At 39.6% G+C, this 21115-nt stretch overlaps 1 protein-coding gene across 4 annotated transcripts in view; it reads left to right on the top strand.

The window, feature by feature from the left end:
- FAM210A (family with sequence similarity 210 member A) overlaps nucleotides 1-15034 on the top strand; it is a 28605-nt gene extending 13571 nt beyond the window's left edge. For all 4 annotated transcript variants that reach the window (XM_082355020.1, XM_082355019.1, XM_082355022.1 and 1 more), the window contains exons 2-4: nucleotides 4912-5425; nucleotides 11237-11348; nucleotides 13295-15034. In XM_082355020.1, the coding sequence (XP_082211146.1) occupies nucleotides 4953-5425; nucleotides 11237-11348; nucleotides 13295-13528 (819 nt within the window). In that variant the 5' untranslated portion in view covers nucleotides 4912-4952 and the 3' untranslated portion in view covers nucleotides 13529-15034. The remainder of the gene's footprint in view (nucleotides 1-4911; nucleotides 5426-11236; nucleotides 11349-13294) is intronic.
- Nucleotides 15035-21115: the final 6081 nt, after the last annotated feature.

Below are 21115 nucleotides of genomic sequence, written 5' to 3'. Positions count from 1 at the left end.
TATCCCTCTCCCTCATGGTTCCCACTGCTTCCTTAATGCCCTTCCTCTTTTTTAAAAAAAATTATTTATTATTTATTTATTTTTGTCTGTGTTGGGTCTTTGTTGCTGCATGCGGGCTCTCTCTAGTTGCGGCAAGTGGGGACTACTCTTTGTTGTGGTGCGTGGGCTTCTCATTGTGGTGGCTTCTCTTGTTGCAGAGCACGGGCTCTAGGCGCGCGGGCTTCAGTAGTTATGGCACGCAGGCTCAGTAGTTGTGGCTCGCAGGCTCAGTAGTTGTGGTGCACGGGATTAGTTGCTCCGCGGCACGTGGGATCTTCCTGGACCAGGGCTCGAACCCGTGTCCCTGCATTGGCAGGCGGGTTCTTAACCACTGCGCCACCAGGGAACCCCCTATGCCTTTACTCTTGACCACTGTGTCTTCACTTTACTTTGCTCTGCCTCAGGACTACGTGAGAGGCTCCTGACTTTCACACATGTGTGTTACTGCTTCCTCATGCCTGGTCCTGAGCCCTATCTCTGAAAGGTTAGGTATTAGGGAATTGATTAATTACAGTTTCATATAAATTTTAAATTTTGGGCCAGACCCATCCTAAGCAACTGTTTATCCTATAGAATCTCCTTTTGGCTCAAGCGCTGATCCTCAGGCTTTACCACTGCAAATAAGGGCAATAGGCTATCTTGCTTACTTATAATAATAACTTGTAACATATCCTGAGCACTTGCTGCATGCTAGGTATTTTCTAAACCTTTTACATGTATTCATTCATTTTATCCTTACAACAACCCTATGAAGTAAGTTCTATTATTAACTCCATTTTACAAATTGGAAACCAAGGCATAGGGAGGCTAATAAACTTGTCCAAAGGTTACATAGTTTATAAATAAGGTTTTCAGAATTTGAACCCAGGCAGTCTGACCTCTCAGATTCCAAGCTTTCCATTTTAAGTTAGACGCTATAGCCTGCTCACTAAAATTAAGTAGGTCATTAAAAGAACCAAGCTTTACTTAGAAATTATTCTAAGCAATTCGGAACAGTGCCCTCATCTCTAGACATGAAAGTTTCATGCTGCTGGAGCAAGAAAATAACGTGTCACCGTTCTGTAGGAAATAAGCTAAGTCTCATGATTTAAATATTTATTACTGGAATTACTGTATTTTACTGGAAGAAATTCAAGATTAAGTTCTCCAGATTCTGCATGTGTATCAGAAATATTTTAGGGTCCTGTTAGTTCACAACTTCTTCAGGCCCACCTGTCCAGATATAGCTGACTTGATCTGGGTAGGGCTTATGAGGAATGGCACCTCCATTATTGGCCAGTAACCAGAAACTTTTATCTTTAATGGAAAATATGAGCAGACTAGTAAAATCAAGAAATGGAAGCTGCCAATGAGCTGAGGCCATTATACATAGGTGCTAGCTGTGAGACAAGAAAATTTCTACTTTGTCATTTTATGTTCCTGAAGCCTGTTCACTCCAGAATATTGAATATACTACTCAGTCTCTGCCTGCCCTCTACTTTTATTTGCACTTATCTGAAGTAGGTTTGTTCCTTGAAATCGTATGAGTCTTAATGTGTATGTCACCAGTATTGTGATTGGATACCTTTGGGAGTCTAGCCATCACCCACCCATTGCCAGTTAAATTTAAATTGATTTAATTTTAGTTTTTAATGTAAAACTTGACTCATTTTTTGGGCCCTATGTTTCCTTAGGGAGCTTTGACCATGTGTCTTATATGTCTTGGTTTGCTGAAAATTGGCACTGTCTCTTCTTTCTAGAAGTGGCCATGTTAGCTTAGTGACCCAGTATGGGCCTGGGATTAAACTAGGTTTGAATCCCAGTTCCTCCACTCAGCAGTTGAGTGACATTGGGCAAGCTATTTCCTCTCTCTGGTTCAGTGTCCTCAAATGTAAAGTGATGACAATAGTCCCTCCTTCATAGGGTTGTTACGAGAATAAAACGAGTTAATACATGTAAAATGTTTGTAAAGCACCAACCACATAGTAAGGGCTCAAAATCAAAAACATCTTACCATTATGATGATGATGATGGTGATGATGGATGATATTTTTGCTGCCATGCTGCATCTGGCACTGAAGCCATTTGATGGGCTTAGAGAAATGGTTCTTAAGTTCATATTGTCGGGTGTGACTTGACTGCAGGACATTCTGATTAGGTCTAAGAGAGTCCAGGAATCTATTTTCAAACCACCTCCACTCCCCCCACAACATCCCTAGCTCCCCATGATTCAGATCAAAAGATAACATACTGTGATTCCATTTATATGAGGTGTCCAGAATAGACAAGTGTAGAGACAGAAAGTACACTAGTGGTTGCCTGGGACTGGGAGGGTGAGGGAATGGGCAGTGACTGCAATAGATGTGGAGTTTCTTTTGGGGGTGATGAAAATGTTCTAAATTTAGATTGTGGCGATGTTTGTACAACTGTGAATATACTAAAGATCAGTGAATTTTACACCTTGAATAAGTGACTTGTATAATATGTGAATTATATCAATAAAGATGTTTTTAAAAATGGGAGGGGAATAGTTGAAACCGGGGGAAAGGATGCAAACTGGAAGCTTGGAAAGAGGCTTTTTAAAAAATCCTTTTTCTTTTTATTCACTAACACAAACACATAATAATCCAGTTATCTGAAAGTTAGACTTCTGGGAACTTCACCTCCTGGGAAACTGCCCTGTAAAGGAAATAAGTTTAAAAGAGAAAAAGAAAGCCTTTTGAGTTAAGAGAACACCTGTACTAACGCCAGGGACAGGAATCATTCAAAGGTAACGAATGGTGCTGGAGAAAAGCCTCAAAATAAATTCAACTAAAATAGAGACCAAAAAATTCATAGTAAAAGTTTCTAAATGAATTTTTATATTTGACAGATTTTAGGTTATAATTCCAACTGAGCTAATTCTTAGAATAAATAACCAGTTGATGTTTTTTCCCCTTGGCGTAGGCATGGCATGGATTTATAGATAAAATAGATAGAGGTGGTAGGAGAGCACAATAAGATATCTTTTACTTACTGTCTGACTCACAACAAAAAAATAAGTCAGTTTTGTAAAAATAATTACGGAGTTAATCATTTCTCTGAATGGCCTTTCTTAGTCATTTAGTGTTTAAATCATTCTTTATTTGAAGTACATGTCATTACCCTGTAGCTTTTCTCTTTGGTTATTAACTGGTCTAAGTCTTCTGTCACTTTTCACTGGCTTTGCTTTGATGCAGCCATCTCCATTATCACCTTTAAAGGCTTCCTGGGATCCTGTTTGTTTTGCAAGATTTGCAGTTTCATTTCACAGCTCATTTGCCTTGTGTTGTTGGATCATCTGTGAGAGCCTGATAGAAGCTAAGTTAATTATTAATTAGGAAGGGATGAGTCTGAGATTAATTTTATAAGGAGACAGTTTGTTAGTAGTTGTTTTTAAATGACAGCTTTGTATCCCAGGTAACAAACATTCATGTAAAGTGGTGTATCTGTATTTGTTGGAGTGCTAATTTACTGAGGTGCTAACTCAAAACTTGTGATTCTTATTAAGTACACAGTTTATAAAAAATAAGATCATCTATTTTCAATGTATTAGAATTGGAGAGGTAGCTGGCGCAAGGTGCCGGTGAAGATTAGGGGTTAGGGGGCACTGCCTGATGTTGAGGGAAGCGAACTGATTTGCTATATAATAATGCATACAATAATTCTATTTTACCAGTGGGGAAACTTTGTGTCTAGAGAGACTAAGTAATTTGCTCAAAATAATACCACTATTAACTCAGTTGGGCCCACCTTATTTCAAAGTCCATGTTTTTTTAAAATTATACTATCCTGTCTTTTTAACGAAGTTTTAGCTATCTGGAAAAGTCTGTTCTCACCAGTTAATAACATATGTAATTTACAATTTTATATAATTTAGTCTAAAGGCATTATAGAATAAATGATATTGATGTCAACTATTCATCAGACCCTAATATTTTAATAACTAACACTTATATGATGCTTGTTAGTTTACAAAAGCACTTTTTCATCATAAATTTCATATAATTCCTGTAAAAACCTATGAAGTAATCTGTGTTTTACTAGTGGGTTTAGGCTTCAAATCTAAAAGACAGTTGCACAGAATTATGACCCCAAAACATTAGGGCCCAGCTCTTTAGCTTCCAGATCTGATTTTTCTGTTATACTACACTGCTTCTTTGTAGAATGACAGAAGCTCTACAAATATCCCTTTTGTAGCAATAAAATAGGCCCAAAATCTTACCGTCCATGATGTCTGTTGGACTGGTTTACTATATCATATTTAAATGATGTGTGTGTGTGTTTTTTTTTAATGTACAGCATGGTGACTATAGTTACCAATACCGCATTGTATTTAAACTTTGGGTTTGTTTATTTTCTTTCTTTCTTTCTTTCCTTCCTTCCTTCCTTCCTTCCTTCCTTCCTTCCTTCCTTCCTTCCTTCCTTCCTTGCTGTGTTGGGTCTTCGTTTCTGTGCGAGGGCTTTCTCTAGTTGCGGCAAGCGGGGGCCACTCTTCATCGCGGTGCGCGGGCCTCTCACTGTCGCAGCCTCTCTTGTTGCGGAGCACAGGCTCCAGACGCGCGGGCTCAGTAATTATGGCTCATGGGCCTAGTTGCTCCGCGGCATGTGGGATCTTCCCAGACCAGGGCTCGAACCCGTGTCCCCTGCATTGGCAGGCAGATTCTCAACTACTGCGCCACCAGGAAAGCCCTAAATGATGTGTTTTAATGAAATTCTAAAATTGTGGTATGGTAGAACTGTATACCTTAACATTAATTTCTGTGGATTTGGTAACAATGTCTGTCCTTTTACTTCCTAATAGTTAACGATATATGTTTAAGTAGATTGGTTTATAATGGAAATCTATGTATAATCTAATTTTTTTTAATCTAGTCTCTATAGAAGCTGAAATCCATCAATCTCCGTTCTTCAAAATGCAGTGGAACGTACCAAAGACTGTATTCCGACTGGCACATAGGACATGCATGGAACCAGATAAAGCTGGTCATTTGGGACACTGTCAAAACATGAAGGGACCATTACTTTTGTATACCTCGGAATCCAGCGTGGTTTGGGTACAGGGCCCTCAGAAACGATGGCTGCACTTACGTGCTGCCCAGTGTTTTGCAAAGGAAAGGAAGCCATTCATTGCTCACCCACCCCAACCAAGGGTCCTTCATAAACAGTGGGAGCAGGATATCTTATCCAAGAGGGTTCTGTCATCCAGTGCTGCATCCCCAGGAACTCCCTCTGAAAAAAAGGAAGAACCTGATCCTTTACAAGACAGATCAATTAGTCTTTATCAACGATTTAAGAAAACATTTAGACAATATGGAAAAGTTTTGATTCCAGTGCATCTAATAACTTCTGGTGTTTGGTTTGGAACGTTTTATTATGCAGCCATAAAGTAAGTTTTTGCTTGATTGGCGCCTTTCCCTGTTTTATCAGAATGTTAATTGTACTAATGAAAGCCTTTAAGTAGTTTTTTAAGTGCTTTAATGTCTTCAATTGATAGAGGATGACTATTTTTCATAGCAATTTTCCACATTTTAATAACAATATCTAACATTTGCTTACTGTGTGCAGCAGGTATTATGCTAAAATTTTTATAACTGTATCATCTCATTTAGTTCTCACAGCAACCTATGAAGCAGGTAGTGTAATTATTCCCAGTTTATTAATGAGAAAACAGATTAAGCAAGAATAAGTCAAAATAACTTAGTTTTTCCCAAAATAACTCAGAGTCTGATTTCAAACCTTAATCACTATGCTTGTGTCCCATCAACATATAGGATAGCACAGGAATAAAATTATAGATTCCAGAGATTTGGCAGCACCATGAGTTAGTTCTGTACTTATATGTTTCTTACAGTGTTTATCAACATGAAAAGATAACTTATTTTGCCATGTGTGTGGTTTTGGTTGGAAATTAGTAAGATTTTGCAAAGCCTGGCTTGTATCTGTTGTAGACACAAAAATGAACAAATTACAGACTTATGCTTTAATGTTACATCTGATGAATGTCAAGGTAAGGTCTTTTGTTCTGATCAGAAGTTGATTTGTTGTGCACTTAAAATCTTGTTAAGAGGGTATATCTCATGTTAGGTATTTTTTACTACAATAAAATAAATGTTTTTTAAAAAGTTAATTTAGTGGTCCTAGCCTCCAGGTATTATAAAACATAGAATTTCTAAATGTACCTTTCTTGTTAAATACTGTTCCTTTCTTTTAAAGTGAGTTGTATCATTCACACTGTTTTAGGAGCAGAAGTACACGTAGAAACATATTCCCAGTGATTTCCAGTTTGTTTCAGCCACCAGCAGAACTGAGTGTGCCGGCGTGTGCCTGTCCCGAGTGCTGTGTGGCTTTTCTTGCTGTGGCCTGGGTGTGACCTACGAACAGTATGCTCACCATCCTGCAGGCAATGAGATGCACAGTGAAGACCACTTTGATGTTTTTGTAAACTCCCCTAATGGGTTTAGAATTACTTTATACTTTCCAGAAGTCCACTGATTTTCAGTTTTTGGTTATATTTAATGGTTTGATAGTAAGGTTTTAAATATTTTAATGTAAAGCTCACTCATTGGAAAAAGCTTATCATTTATTAAATTAAAAGATGATGGAATGGAGACTATTCTTATTCTTGGGAAACACGGGATTAGAAATGTTTCTTTACAAAAGTTCTATTTAATAAAAGGATTTTTTTTTTAACCTTGTGTAATTGATGCTGTTCTGTTTCTTTTCATCTTTCTGTTTAGTTCTTGTTATTCAGTTATTTCCTTCTTCACTGTGTATCATTTTCTTTAAGAATTGTCCCTTTCTTTGCAGAGATTCTTATATGTGCATTTTATGGAATTATCTTTTTGTTGATTAATGACATTTTCTGGACATGTATAAAAAATATTTATAGAAATCTTCAGAATTGCCCTTAGTTTTTTAACAGAGCCTAAAATCATGTACCATTTTGCATAAAAATTTCATAGGCACTCAGTTCTTCTATTTAATGAATAGTTTTCTACATATTGAATTTTCTTTTTTGAGCTGTTTAGGATTTTTCTGATTCGGTGTTGTGGATGATGATGAGTTTCTTCCATGTTTCTTTTGCCTTCGCTAGGTTGCCTTTAATAAGCATTCAGCCTCCTGGCCTCAGGGAGAAATCTAAGTTTTTAATAATTGAATATGAGATTCTTATTTGGACTATTAAAAAGAGTACTTTTGTTCCTTTTACTTTTCCTTGCCTTCAGTAAAAGAGTTCTATAACCAAAAAAACAGACCTTCAAATAACCTAGTAACATTAATTAGACTTAGGACGTTTTCGGTGGTGTCTGCACTGATGCAGTTGTGGTGACGTTCTGCTGTCCCCTGTTGAGTGCACCTTTCTTGGTTTTGTCCTTCCCCCTCTTTTTTCTGTGAATGCCTGTGTGTAAATGTGGTGGGACTGTCCACTTTAAAGTCGTATACCTTATCCATCACTGCCTGCCTTTGGCTCTTTGTCAGCATGGAAATTTGGTTCCCAGACCCAGCTCTACTGCTCCACCATGACCACTGGTCCAGTTCTGTTACAGCATCACATAACTAAGTTATATTAAGTAGGATGTGTTGCTTGCCAGAACAGTCCCTAATGTTTTGTTAAATCCTTAATGCTTGAGAAATTGAAAGTTGATTTGTTCTAAGGGAAGTGATACTTAGAAAATATTAGTGTATGTTTGAATGGCAGTGTATCTTTCACTGTGAGATGATTTTATTGTGATGTTGGAGTTGATTGTGTTAAATACAGGTTTTCAATTCAACTGACTAGAGGCTGGGTTTAGTTTATTTGGTTTTAGCTGGAAAAAGTTCTCTGTTATTTGCTTGTTGCCTACTTACTATTAAAAGAAAAGGGAAAACATAGTTTGTAACTTGAGGGACAACTAGCATTACTGCCTCTCAGCACCACAGAGCAAAATGCCATTCTGTATTTAGTTAACGCAGTGATGAAGATCTCAGGCTTTTGAAACATTTTATTTCAGGGAGATCTAAATTGTGTGTCCTCATAGATTTTATTTTTTTATTTATTTTTTAATTAATTTATATTATATTTTTGGCGGCATTGGGTCTTTATCGCTGCGCACGGGCTTTCTCTAGTTGCGGCGAGCGGGGGCTACTCTTCATTGCGGTGAGTGGGCTTCTCGTTGTGGTGGCTTCTCTTGTTGCGGAGCATGGGCTCTAGGCGCACGGGCTTCAGTAGTTGTGGCGCGTGAGCTCAGTAGTTGTGGCTTGCGGGCTCTAGAGCACAGGCTCAGTAGTTGTGGCGCACGGGTTTAGTTTTAGTTGGTCCGCAGCATGTGGGATCTTCCCAGAGCAGGGCTCGAACCCGTGTCCCCTGCATTGGCAGGCAGATTCTTAACCACTGCGCCACCAGGGAAGTCCATACATTTTATTTTAAACGAAGCTTTGTTGTTGCTTCTCTCTGGAAAAGTTTGCAGAGATCTTTCATCTTCTAACAAGAAGTTCTCTGTTTGGTCAAATGAAGCTCTTTGATGATGGTTTTGTCTCTACGTTTAGATGCCTTGTGTTTGGGCCTCCAGTTTCTAAAGTTACAGATCCATTCTGAGGCACAGTCCTGACTGGTTTTCACTGCACTTCATCCAGACTGTGGATGTACTTTTGCATCATTTGGAACATCCATAAAGCTGGTGGTTTGTGAAGCACAGGTTTCTGTCAGGCTGACGGAACTTTTGTGACAAAAGTGGATATTGCTATTTGGATCAGACCCTCATTAATGCTTCATATTTAGTAATTCCAAAGGAAATGAAAGTTATTTTTTAAAAGTTAAGTCATCAAATCAATAATTTAGAAAAAAGTGGGACCAGGTGGTTGCTTCTTTATTTTACACAGGATACTTGTGCAAGATATCTTGGTCGTTATTGTTTGTTTTTATGATAGTTTTTTTTTAGATTTATTATTTATTTATTTATTTATTTTGGCCGTGTTGGGTCTTAGTTGCAGCACGTGGGATCTTTGTTGAGGCATGCGGGATCTTTCGTTGGCGTGAGTGCTCTTCGTTGTGGTGTGTGGGCTCCTCTCTAGTTGTGCTTGGGCTTCTCTCTAGTTGTGGCCTGCAGGTTTTCTCTTTAGGTGTGGCGCGCGGGTTCCAGGGCGCGTGGACTCTGTAGTTTGTGGCACACGGGTTCCAGAGCGTGTGGGCTCTGTAGTTTGCAGCACGTGCGCTACACGTTGAGGCGCACGAGCTCAGTAGTTGTGGCACGTGGGCTTAGTTGCCCCGCAGCATGTGGGATCCTAGTTCCCTGACCAGGGATCGAACCTGCATCCCCTGCATTGTAAGGCAGATTCTCTACCACTGGACCACCAGGGAAGTCCCAGTTGTTTTTTGTGTTTTTAAATCACTCAGTTTTGTTTTATATTTAGCCAAATGTTTGTCTTTTTTCCCCCCTGTATGATTGCCGTTAAATATGTAGATTTTACATACTGGGCTTAGTCTGAACTAAGAAATGATTAATGAAATAATTTGGTAATTGTACGGGTACCAGAAGAGATGATTAGCATGTCATGGTAGGATGTTATTGTACCTAGTGACTTGATTAGATCCACAGAATTGCTAAATCTTTGTAGTACTAAGTCTTGCTTCAGTGGGGTTCTGTTGTTTAAGAGATTTGAAAAGGAAATGAGGGTGGAGATAAAAGAAACTGGATTGGACTTGTAGTTGATTTTTAAATCTAACTCTTTAAAGTTTCCTTCAGTTATCTGGTTTCCTCTTGTGTAGATGGCCAGTAATTCCTGGTGATGATCATCCATATCTATTGAGATTAGTCTCTGATCTCCTAGTATTATAGTGAAATCAGAGAGGGACAACTTTTCCCCAGTTAAACAAATTACTTTTTAATATTAAAAATAAACTAGGAGATCACTACTAGTGTAATAATAATGGATCCAGGCTGTTCCCTTTCTTAATTACAAAGAGAAAGAGTACTTGTACAGAGGAGCAACCTGTGGACCTGACCTTAACCACAAGTTAAACTCACACCACAAGTCAAACACCAGGTCAAACTCACAGGACAGACTGAGTGTGTGGCTCCTGTTGTGATGCTCTGAGATGGACACAGAATCAACTCTGCAGCTTTCCTATCTGAAAACATTTACCCCAAATTTAATCATGAGGAAACAATCAGACAAATCCAAATGAAAGACTGTTCTACCACAAAGCTGGCCTGGGAGCTTCAAAAATCTCAGCATCAAAAAAGACATCCTGCCTTCCTCCTCAACAGAAAGTGCTGGGCAGCGCTTCTGGAGAAGAACTGGAAGACGTGACAAGACAGTGACAAGGGACTCACAGGACAATTCAGGGAATTTTAACATTAAATAACGTACTGTTGTATTAACTATATAGTATCCTACGTGTTAAGTTTTCTGGCTGTGATGATTATATTATGTTTATGAAGGAGAAGCACAGAACAAGAACCTTGTTGTGATTTGAGGTGAAGGCTCACAACGTCTGCAAAACTACAAGCAGTGAGGGAGAGAGTGGGAGAGCACGAGTGTTCCGGCGTGGCAAACTTGACACTCAGGGAAACTAAAAAGAAATCAGGGCTTACCAGTTGGATTAGAGACTTTTTCTGCCTTCTTTCCCTCCCTCCAAAAATTTGTTGCAATTCATGGTAATTGCTTCTTTACCTGCCTTTTAAGTCTGATAATAGAATAGAAGCATCTTTTTAGAATAATTGAAGTTTTCATGAAACCCATAGAATCATTTATTTTTTGCATAATAACACAGTAAGTGGTGTTATAATATCACTTGCTTTTATGATAATAGTATAGTTTGACATGTAATTTTAGAGGTAAAAAATCTGAGGTCTTAAACTTTGAGTTGGATCATTCTAAGGAACTAAAGATTCTAAGATCAGGTGAATGATCAGAATCATTTCTGATCATTTCTCTTAGGTTACTTAATGCATTAATTTTCCTCTGATAAATGATTCCATTTTTCTCAGTGTGCTAATTAGGGATGTCCATGAACAGAAGCTGTGAACAGTGAGACACAGCAGGACGCTGGTGTTCATGCACATGTTGTTCCTTTAGAGTGAAATTAAAGTGCTTGGTGGTGCAGAATTGACTTTTAAACAGAATTTGGTTTTGATGTTTTCAGATAATCTTTTGAAAATATTTATCCCTAAAAGTTTATCTATATGTGTATATAAATTACTTTCTGTTTCTTTCTTAGAGGAGTGAATGTCGTTCCTTTTCTAGAACTTATTGGGTTACCTGACAGCATAGTAAACATTCTGAAAAATTCCCAGAGTGGAAATGCACTAACAGCATATGCCCTGTTTAAGGTAGGTACTGCTGTGGGTAGATGGCTCCTCACACTGAACCTCTGTAACACTCCGTGCTTGCTCCCAGGGTTACCTTTGTAACTTAAAATACTGTGTTTCATCTCTTACATGTCTAATGATTAAAAGTAAACTAAAATTTTTAAGGGTAAATGGTGGTTTAGGAAGAATTGCCTTAAGAATAGGTAGGTTTTTCATAACCTGCTGTGATGAGACAAAGTGAGACTTCTGAATTTCTAATGGACAGGTTGTCTCTGTGACATTTCTCCTATTGATAGTACATTAATTTTCCTTATTCAGAGATCCACATGCCACCTGACATGTTAGTGAAATTTAGCATTTATTTTACTGTTTATAATAGTTTATCTTTCTAAAAAGTAAAATAGTAAAGTTTAATCAAATTGTTTTATGTGATAAACCTTAGACTTAGTTGTTGATGTAATGTATGTTTCATTTTGGAGTTCATTGTCTTTACAGTTGTTGTCTGGATTCAGACAATGACATCTTTGTAAATAGATAGTTTTTACACTTATGGGTCTTTATTTTGGAAGAGAAGACTCATTATTGTAAATTGTGGAATTTAGCTATATTAATCTAATTTTTCTCAACTGACAAAAAATTAGGTTCTATGTAGCTTTATCCTAAGAAAACAGGTAGAAGACATTGGGAAACTAGATGTTATTTTACTTCTGTTGTGAAAATACTTAGACTTATGGGTTTATAGTAGTACTCAAAAATAATGTTGTTTTATTCTGTCATCCTCATTAAAATCCTCTGAAATATTGGGAGATTTCTTATATGAAAATTTTGACTAGAGGGCTAAAGCTTAATTGCTGAGGTTTTCAACATTAAAACTTATTAAATTAATAAATTATCAAGTTTTTAGTTACAGTGTGTATAATTTAACCTTAATCCAACTGTCATGATGGTTGAAACCATTTCCCTAATTATAACTGTTCCTTATCCCATGCTCTCATTTCACAGTCTGTGTGTTAGGTCTTTTTTTAATGTCTGTTGTCTTTGATCATGAGCTCCTAGGAATTTAGAGTTATGTCTTCTTTCTTTGTGTTTCCACTGTGCCTGTGCTGTGCTCTGGAGGCACATCAGTGCTCAGTGCCTGTTTGCCTGCTTGGAATTGAAACACAAGGCTGGCACGCAGGTGGGCTGGTGTCAGCAGTGGCTCTGCTCACGTTCCTGTGCAAGGAGGGAGGTGTGGAGGGTCCACCTGGGTGTTTGGTTTCTGTAACCTGGTTTCTCAGGTAGAGCAGCAGACACTGAGATTTCTTGCCTCAGAATGAGATGCAGCCTCTGCTCTTACAATTCTCCCTTTGTACCAGTTCATCTACTAGTTAGTTTGGGACCTTAAACCTCTGGTCAGTTGACATGTGTACATGTCTCCTATATGTGTGCCATTTTACCACTTTTTGGCCTCATGAAAGTTCCTGGTTGGGATGCCAAGCCCAGCATGGACTGTAATGAGAAAGTAGCATAAAGCCTGGAAAAGCCAAAGAAAAGAGATTTGGAAGTGAAACTAAACTAAACTTAGTGAAGAACAAACATTTGGCCTGTGCTTGCCAAGTTTGGTTCCGGTTTAGATGAACAGTGTATGCAGGTCGGCAGGGTTTCTGGGGAGTGGAAACGCATGTGCCTTTGTTATAGGGAGGGTCCTGAGCCCTCCCTCTGGTTCTCAGTGAGTCTGCCCCCCAGGTTCACTAGCACATGGGTACAGAACTTTGGTGCTGCCCCTGTGAATGTTCTCTAATCCTGGGTCAGTGTCTAGGTGACAAATACGGAATGTTAGGAGGGAAAACCATATAGGATGTAACAGCCTTATGAAGCAATAAAGTAATTGATAGTTTGGTTATTAACAAGAATTTTAACTTCACACTGTTTTTGCTTAAGACAACAGTTATAATCAGTACTGATCTGCCCATTTCATTTTCCCGCAGATTGCAACGCCCGCGCGGTACACTGTGACCCTGGGGGGGACCTCCTTCACTGTGAAGTATCTGCGCAGCCGTGGCTACATGTCGACGCCACCTCCTGTGAAGGAGTATCTGCAGGACAGGATGGAGGAGACAAAGGAGCTCCTCACAGAGAAGATGGAGGAGACAAAGGACAGACTCACTGAAAAACTGCAAGAAACCAAAGGAAAGGTTTCTTTTAAGAAAAAAGTGGAATAGGGTGCCTTATATACCAGGTTATAGACAGTTCCTGCACTTTAACCCTTGGGGACTGTGGACAAAGGTACATGCTCTTGATTATTTTTTTGGTTAGCAGCCTAAATATAGCAGTTCTCTGAGGGTTAAAGAACTAAGATAACTTTTTAAAGTTAAACATCACTAGAAAAATCAGTGTTTTTTGAAAAGAAAAAATGAACCCAGTATAAGGATTTCATGTCAGTAGCAGCGTTAAGCAGTGGTCCATGTCTTCAGTCATCCTTGCTTTGTGTTTAGATAGCTGCTGACTCCTTGAATAGCTGGTGCGGCCCTACACAGATTTAACACTAGGTCTTCATCTTTGTTATTCTTTGAGGTTTTAACGATATTCACTTCTCAATGTGGAGACAAACTGTTATCATCAGAACTGCCTGTGAATAAGAGGATATTTAGTCTTTCTCTAAAGATAGTATATAACGGTTACATACCAGTTAAAATGTAGACTTCATATAAAGAAAGCTGAATGAAAATTGTGTCATATATATGTAAATAAGATGTATTGGTTATATGTAAATGAAAAATTGACCCTTTAAAAATGATTTTTACCTGAAGCTTGCCATAATCAAATTTTTTAAGCAAATCTGTGCGGTCATGGCACTTTCTCACCCGGAATGTAAAACTGTTATTCCTGCATCATGTCCTCTCCAACTGATCTCTCAGAGGAAAAGGGAAAATCATTACACCTTAAGTTTATGGTGGAGATCAGACACCCTTAGCAGTACCTGGAGCTTGTGGTTCTCGGCAGTGCAGGTTTGGGAGGATGGGACCTGCCTGTCCCTGCCACCTGGTCTCTACCAGCCAGAGTCGGTCTTGATTCCATTATGGAGTAAAATTTTAAGATTGTAGCTGCTGTTTTCCTCTTGCATTGAAACATCCTTACTTGAGCATTTTACTTGAATTTTTTAAATAGCAAAGCTGTCATTAAAACCTGCTTGGAATGAAATTCAGTCGTTGTCAGATGTGAAAGTTGCCACAATTTGTGTGGGTGTGTTTGAGGATGTGTTTGTGTGTTTCCTTTTGCTCTAACTGCCTTTACTTCAGTTCTAACCTTTGAATTGAAAGAGGGAACGGCCTCTTTCTAGATTGTCTTTGTTGTGAGTGATCTGATAAGGCCGCAGGCATCACTGCTGTGAGGCAGGGTTTTCGTATTAAATACTGAGTTTGGCCAAATTTAGAGAATACTTTAAAGGGAAAAAAATGTTTGCATTTTGATACGTCTCATCATTATATTGGCTGTGCTGTGGTTGGACTCTTCTTTGTGGGGGTGGGTGGAGTGGTGAGGGGGCAGGGCTCACTCTGCCACATGCAGGCCCGATCAGGCAGGATGGTTTGTCTCTTGACACAGATCGAACGTGTGATTTCAAATTGACAGCACATTTTCAAATCCAAAAACAGTGAACATGTTTTAGCTTGTTTATTAAATAATTCACATTTTTGCATATATTAAATGCTAAGATGGATATTAACAAATTTCTTGTTTGTTTATTTTTAACCACTGAGACTGCTTGGTTTAAAATCATGTGTTATATGAAACTTTCTTTTTACTTTTCACGTTGCATAGGGCGTGTTTTCCAATGAGGGTAAATTGTGGGTCTTAGAAGCACTAATAACCCTGAGTTTCCACCTTTGGTTCAGCCCGTTTGAGATTTGTTGCCATCCAGTTTCATAACTGTGTTGTGTTTGTCCAGTTACAGAAAGTGAGATACTAGGGAGTGCTTTGAAATTCTCTAGTAAAACATTCTCTGAAGGTGTAAGAAGTTCTTTTGTCATTATTTAGTATCAGGAATATCTGATCTTGTCAAATGCTGCTGCTCTCATCTTGCTAACCTAGTCCTTAAGGGAAGCTACAAAGAGCCGAAAGGGGGACCCCTGGAATATGCGTGTGGAGTATTTGTAGCAGGCCAACAGTACATAGTGGGCATTGAGTTAAATTATCCGGGTGTGTGTGTGGTAAATATCATAACCATTTCATTTACAATAAGCCTTATACTTGCTGTGTCTGGTGTGCACATCTGTATTTAAGTAGGATTGTTGACAGGGTAAAGAGGGAGCCATGGCTGAGGTTTAATTTAACACCTATAAAATAGATAAAAAGTGTTTGCTCAGCAAATTAACAATTGAAATGAAAAATAGATTAGGTAAAAAAAAACTTAGTTTATTCAAGAAAAATAGCAAAACCAACCTTTTAAAGTACCACAAAAAGGTCTCTCACTGAACCAGCATTTTGCATACAGTAGGGTGCTATTTGCAGATTCCAACAAAGGAGAAAGAGTTCATGTATTAAGGTCACCTTCCTGCCACTAGTGAAAATAATAAAACTATGCCTTCAAATATAATCTTCAGCTTATTTGTTATAGAATCTGCCTTCCATTTATTTACAGATGGAAGATGTTACTGTAGTCCTTTATGCTCTAGGAAGCAGTGGAGCTATTGGCTGTCTTATTTCAGTGACCTCAGAAGGTAATTCCAGGAATTTTATAAACATCTTAACAGTTTGGGCAGAAGAGGTGTTTGAAGAAAAGAAGCAAGTTGTACGTTAGACATATCTAGCTCTTTCTTGTGTTCTTTCCCTTGGTTCATCTTCAGGATTTCTTATCCAAATTCAGATGTTCTGGACAAAGCCACTGTAGAAGATTGTATAGTATGGTGATGGTAATGAAATGGACAGAAAATGTTTTAGCAAATGAGTCAGAAAGAGTACATGCATCTTTCCTGATACCTTTGAGATGATACCGTTTTTATAAAATGCATTGGTGAGATATACATTTCTGAATTATTAAAGGATTCTGTCTGAAAAATACTTGCTTTCATGGTAATATAGACGTATTTCTTCTGTTGGCTACAGCTTACTTTTTAAAATGGGGACCTTCATTTATTTCAGATTTTCAAAATTGAATCTCCATAGGGAAAGATATGGAGTTAGTTTAGAAGAAAGTAAAATACATTTAGATTAAGTGTTACCAACATTGGTTTGAAGTAGTTTTTGGTATTAGATGCTTACTCAGTTGGCTTTTCCCGAGCCATGGTCTACGGTGCGTCCAGTCACATTGGCCTAGAGGCCGGAGTTGCACAGGAGTGTTCATAAAAAGTGTGGGCCTCTCTACTGCCTTGGAATTTAACCACCTGAACCAGAAATCTGCAGAACCAGAGGTGGGTGCTTTTAATTATTCATTCTGCAAATAGGAGCTTTGTTTGGTCTCTCTTGGTCCATCTGTATATTATGGAGTACCCAAAAGATTCTGCCTCCTTGACCCAAAGGAACAACAGAGGCAAGAATTCTCCTTCCCTTAGAGACTTGGCCAGAATTCGTCTTCAGCCGTGAATTTTGGCCTGGCTTTCTGATTTTTGAAAGATATTTGTCCTGCATTTTGAGCTTGTAACTTACATTTGAGAAATGCTAAGTTTGTGCCAATTGGGTATAGTTTTCCAAACTCTTTGAGATTTTTTTCCTTTGTGACTTCCATGTCAAGCTGGTTCATTTTAACTCATTAAAACAAGTTTTTGGTTGTCTTGCTTCTTCAGGGTTAGGCTTTGAAAATCAAGCTGTATTCTTCCCCGTAAATCGCTGGCAGCCACCAACAGTAATGATGACAGATCATAATTATCTTGTGGTAGTTATCTGGCTATTTTGATAAGAATGATTCTCTCAGCAGAGAGAATGCGGCTTGACTTCAGAAGCCTTCTGGGCAGAGTATGACGTTATTCCGCTGACTTGGACAGTGCTCGTGGGAAGTGCACAGGCAGCCCCAAAGTCCTCCTCAGCACTTGTGGTTTCTCTCTACAGGTAAGAGGGCTCATAGAGCCTGAGACGAACAGAAAGCACTTTCACGTTGTGTTTTCTCTGGGACAGCATGGTCCATAAGAGCAGAAGTTGTAAGACAGGTCAGAGATGTTCCACGTGTAGCCACAATATATTCTCATTCTTCCCGACTGTGAGGAATGCATAGAACCTTTCTTCCTTCTTTCCTTACCTCTCCCTCCCTCCCTATGTCCAGCTTTTTCTGCTTTGAATTTTGACCATTTTAAATGGTAGAAAACTCTCTTTGAATTGAAAAAGAAAAAGGCGAGTTTGCATGCAAGCATGCCTGGTTGTCCTCCGGTAGCCGGTATGTGGTTCTCCGTCCCTTTGGTGGGCAGGCGCCATGGCCCACTCCTCAGTAAGAGTGGGACAGATAGCTTGCAGGTGTTTCCTGACTTTCTAATCAGGTACCTGTTGAAAGTAAGCCTTTTACTCCACTTGGGTAATTTCATAAGGTTACTTTTAAGTGTACCATATATGAAATATATCTAATATAATCTACATGAAATCTACCTAGTATAATCTAAATAGGGTAAAACAGTGAGATGTTTCAGCTCCTTAACACTAATTGAGGGTTTGTTTGTTTTTAAAAAAAAAGAACATACAGCATTTCCTCTGTATACACAAGTATTAAGCTGTTATTTTGTATTCACCTTTAAGTATGAGATTTGAGATTCTGTAATGATTTGAAGCACATTTTGACTAATTTGTATTTTATTGAATTTGAGTCAGTATTTTCTTTGGACACAATCTTGCGACTTAATTATGGCTGTTGCTTTACTTTTCTAAGAATCGTGGCTGTTTGGGTTCTCTCTTTGCAAGGGTCCCAAAGGCACAGTTTGTCCAGTCCTCAAACACTGACTGCCCTGCCATTCACCTTGGTCTGGAGGTAGTTACAGGGCTTGGTTGCCATCGTGCTCCATCACCATGTACTTGTTATTCTCCTCCTGAAGAAGATGGAAGATAACGGTAGGTTGCAATTGCATTCCTCACTTCTTTTGGTTTGGAAATAAGGGACAAGTCTTACTTTCCAAAAAAAGTTGAAAATATTATTATCAGTCAAACACTTGTCCACAAAACCTAATGCAACTTCTGTTGAGAAATCTAGATCATTTTGTAACTGCATTATTTTGGAAGCATTTTAGATTAATAGAAGTTTTCTCAGTCATAAACCCAATTTTCCCTCTAGTGGGTCACTTCAGAATGTTGAGGCCAGTAGTTGTAGTTGAAGAAAGGTGCAGGAGAGCCGGGTCAGACATTCAAATCCAGGAACTAAGTAAGGTAAAGTAAGTCCCTGCTTTGGAACTTTTAAAATTCTTTGTATTTTTGGAGCTGAAGCCAATTTATGAATATTCCTAATCCTCTGTTCTCTTCTGGTGACTTCCATCATCTTTTCCCTTTTAACTTCATAATTTTCTTTTTTTAAATAAATTTTATTTATTTGTTTGTTTGTTTTGGCTGCGTTGGGTCTTCGTTGCTGCACACGGGCTTTATCTAGTTGCTGTGAGCAGGGGCTACTCTGTTGTGGTCTCGGGCTTCTCATTGCAGTGGCTTCTCTTGCTGCGGAGCACGGGCTCTAGGTGTGCGGGCTTCACTAGTTGTGGCACGCGGGCTCTAGAGCGTAGGCTCAGTAGTTGTGGCACACGGGCTTAGTTGCTCCATGGCATCATAATTTTCTTTAATTCTTTCTTTAGAGTGATATTTCATTATCCAAAGAGGATTCAGCCTCAGAAAATACCCCATCCTCCCTTGGTAAGAAAGTGAGTTTGCTTTTCCTACTGCGCTTGTGTGGAGGGTCATGGTGGTGGTCACAGCACCTGAGCCTGCATTTGTGACACTTGGAACAGCTCAGATTGGAATTTTCCTTTTCCTTGGGGTCAATCGGTGGAACATCTGAAGCATCAGGAGCTGGCTTTTGTGGTAACTTTTCACACTGGGAAGTTCAGTGTATCCCTGACTAAGAACTGTTAGGCTGGCCTCTCTGGGAGTGCAGAACGTGTGTGTGTGAGGTTTACGGGAGGTTGACAGGTAAAACCATGTGCTCGTGGATGGTTCCAGAAGAAAGGGAGTGTGCCAACATTGGTGAAGAGCATGCATACGTGGTACAGGATCCCGGCACGGGGAGCCTGGGGTCCATGCGGTTTCCTTGAGGCCGTGACAGCGCTCAGATCAGTGTTAGCTCCCCCACCCCTCACAGAAAGGAAGCCAGAGAAGGAAAAACTGGGGGCAAGGTGGGAAATTATTTTTTTTAAACTATTCTCCCTTCAGATTTTCACATTTTATTGCTAAGGTTGTAAGAACACTCTCCAACACACACACAACGTGGTTTGTTAACCAAAAAAGCTGTCCACATCTAGAGTAAGGAGAAAAGAAACAGATGTATTTTACTTAAAACCGTGGCAGGAGGTTTGGGTCCTGGTGGCTCAGTCTCTGTCTTGACACAGGTGCTCCAACCCCCTCGGCACTAACTTGGCCCGTTTCCGTCACTGGCATTTTAAGCTGCAGTGTTAGCGTAGAGAGCATGCCAAGGCAGAGTGCTATTTACAAGTCTGTAGGAATTGGGCGAACCTGGAAAGTGAAAGCTGAGCAGCACAGCTCCCTCTGTGGGGGCCGCATGTGGCAAGCACACCCTCTCCTCCAGTCTTCGCGCAGGTGACCCTATTGTATGAGTGACATTTGTAGACATTAACCTGAGACAGAGCTAATACTTGAGGCCGCCAGGTCTATAGGCTCCAAAGCCTGTGCAGCCCTTGAACTGTAAGCAGGAAATCTCAAGCAGGACCTCAGGGTCCCCCACCGAAGCCGGGGTGGCGGACACAGCCTGGCTCAGGTGGGGCCAAGGGCGGGCCAAGGGGATGGGTCCCTGGCCTGCCACGTGGAGAGGCCAAAGTCAGCACTTTGATTTGAAAGCATGCTTACTCTGTCTGCTAGTGTAGACTGCTAGAATATTTTGTGCTTCCAGATTCTGGTGGTAGTACCACAGTAAACTCTATAAATGCAAATGGCTTTGTAAACAGGTTAAGTCATATAGGAGCAGTATACTATACGCAAGTGTGTGTAAATGTATATATACTGCTTCCTGGTAAAGCCTTTTGAAAGTCTATTGCAGTTAACACCATGCTGTGTTCAAATGACTAAGACTGTAGCTTTTGATTTTTTTAAAGTAGGGTGAGTGAGGTTTGCATTATTAGGGCAAAAGCCCAAAGTCTGGACAGACACATGCCATCAAAACAATGAAATTTACAAATGCACAGCTTTTACCTTTTGGCTGCTATTTTAAAACATGCATTTTAATTAGAATCCATTCAAAGCAAAACGTCAAAACAGTGTAAAGAGAGAAATCTATCTATGATGTTTTAAGTAACAGGCTTGTTACAAACTGTTTTGTGCAAGTGTCATCATGGAGAGTCAGAAATAAGTGTTTGTTCCAAGGCCACTGTGAGTGGGTCTCTGAAGGATTCTGGAGGTTTCTTTCGAGCACACTGCTTTTCTAGATGTCCCCGAGGGTGCAGGGAGAGGGCTGCCTGAGTCGCTAGTCCATCTGCTTAGCTGTTGGCAGCTCTGCTGTTTCACGAACGACCCAATGAACAGAAGTCGGTCCAAGAAAGCCAGAGACTGGCGGGGTCTGGGATCCGGTGCAGGCCCTGAAGTGCAGTGGGGGCTCCCCATGTACCAGGTGGGTCAGCAGGGAGCCTATCGCCAGGGAGGGAGGTGTTGGGCTCTGTTATGTCCTGTGCTGAGTGCAGCCTGAG

This window comes from Balaenoptera borealis (genome assembly GCF_965194805.1).
Source record: "Balaenoptera borealis genome assembly, chromosome: 14".
NCBI classification, from domain to species: domain Eukaryota; kingdom Metazoa; phylum Chordata; class Mammalia; order Artiodactyla; family Balaenopteridae; genus Balaenoptera; species Balaenoptera borealis.
This window is presented reverse-complemented; position numbering and strand designations above follow the sequence as displayed.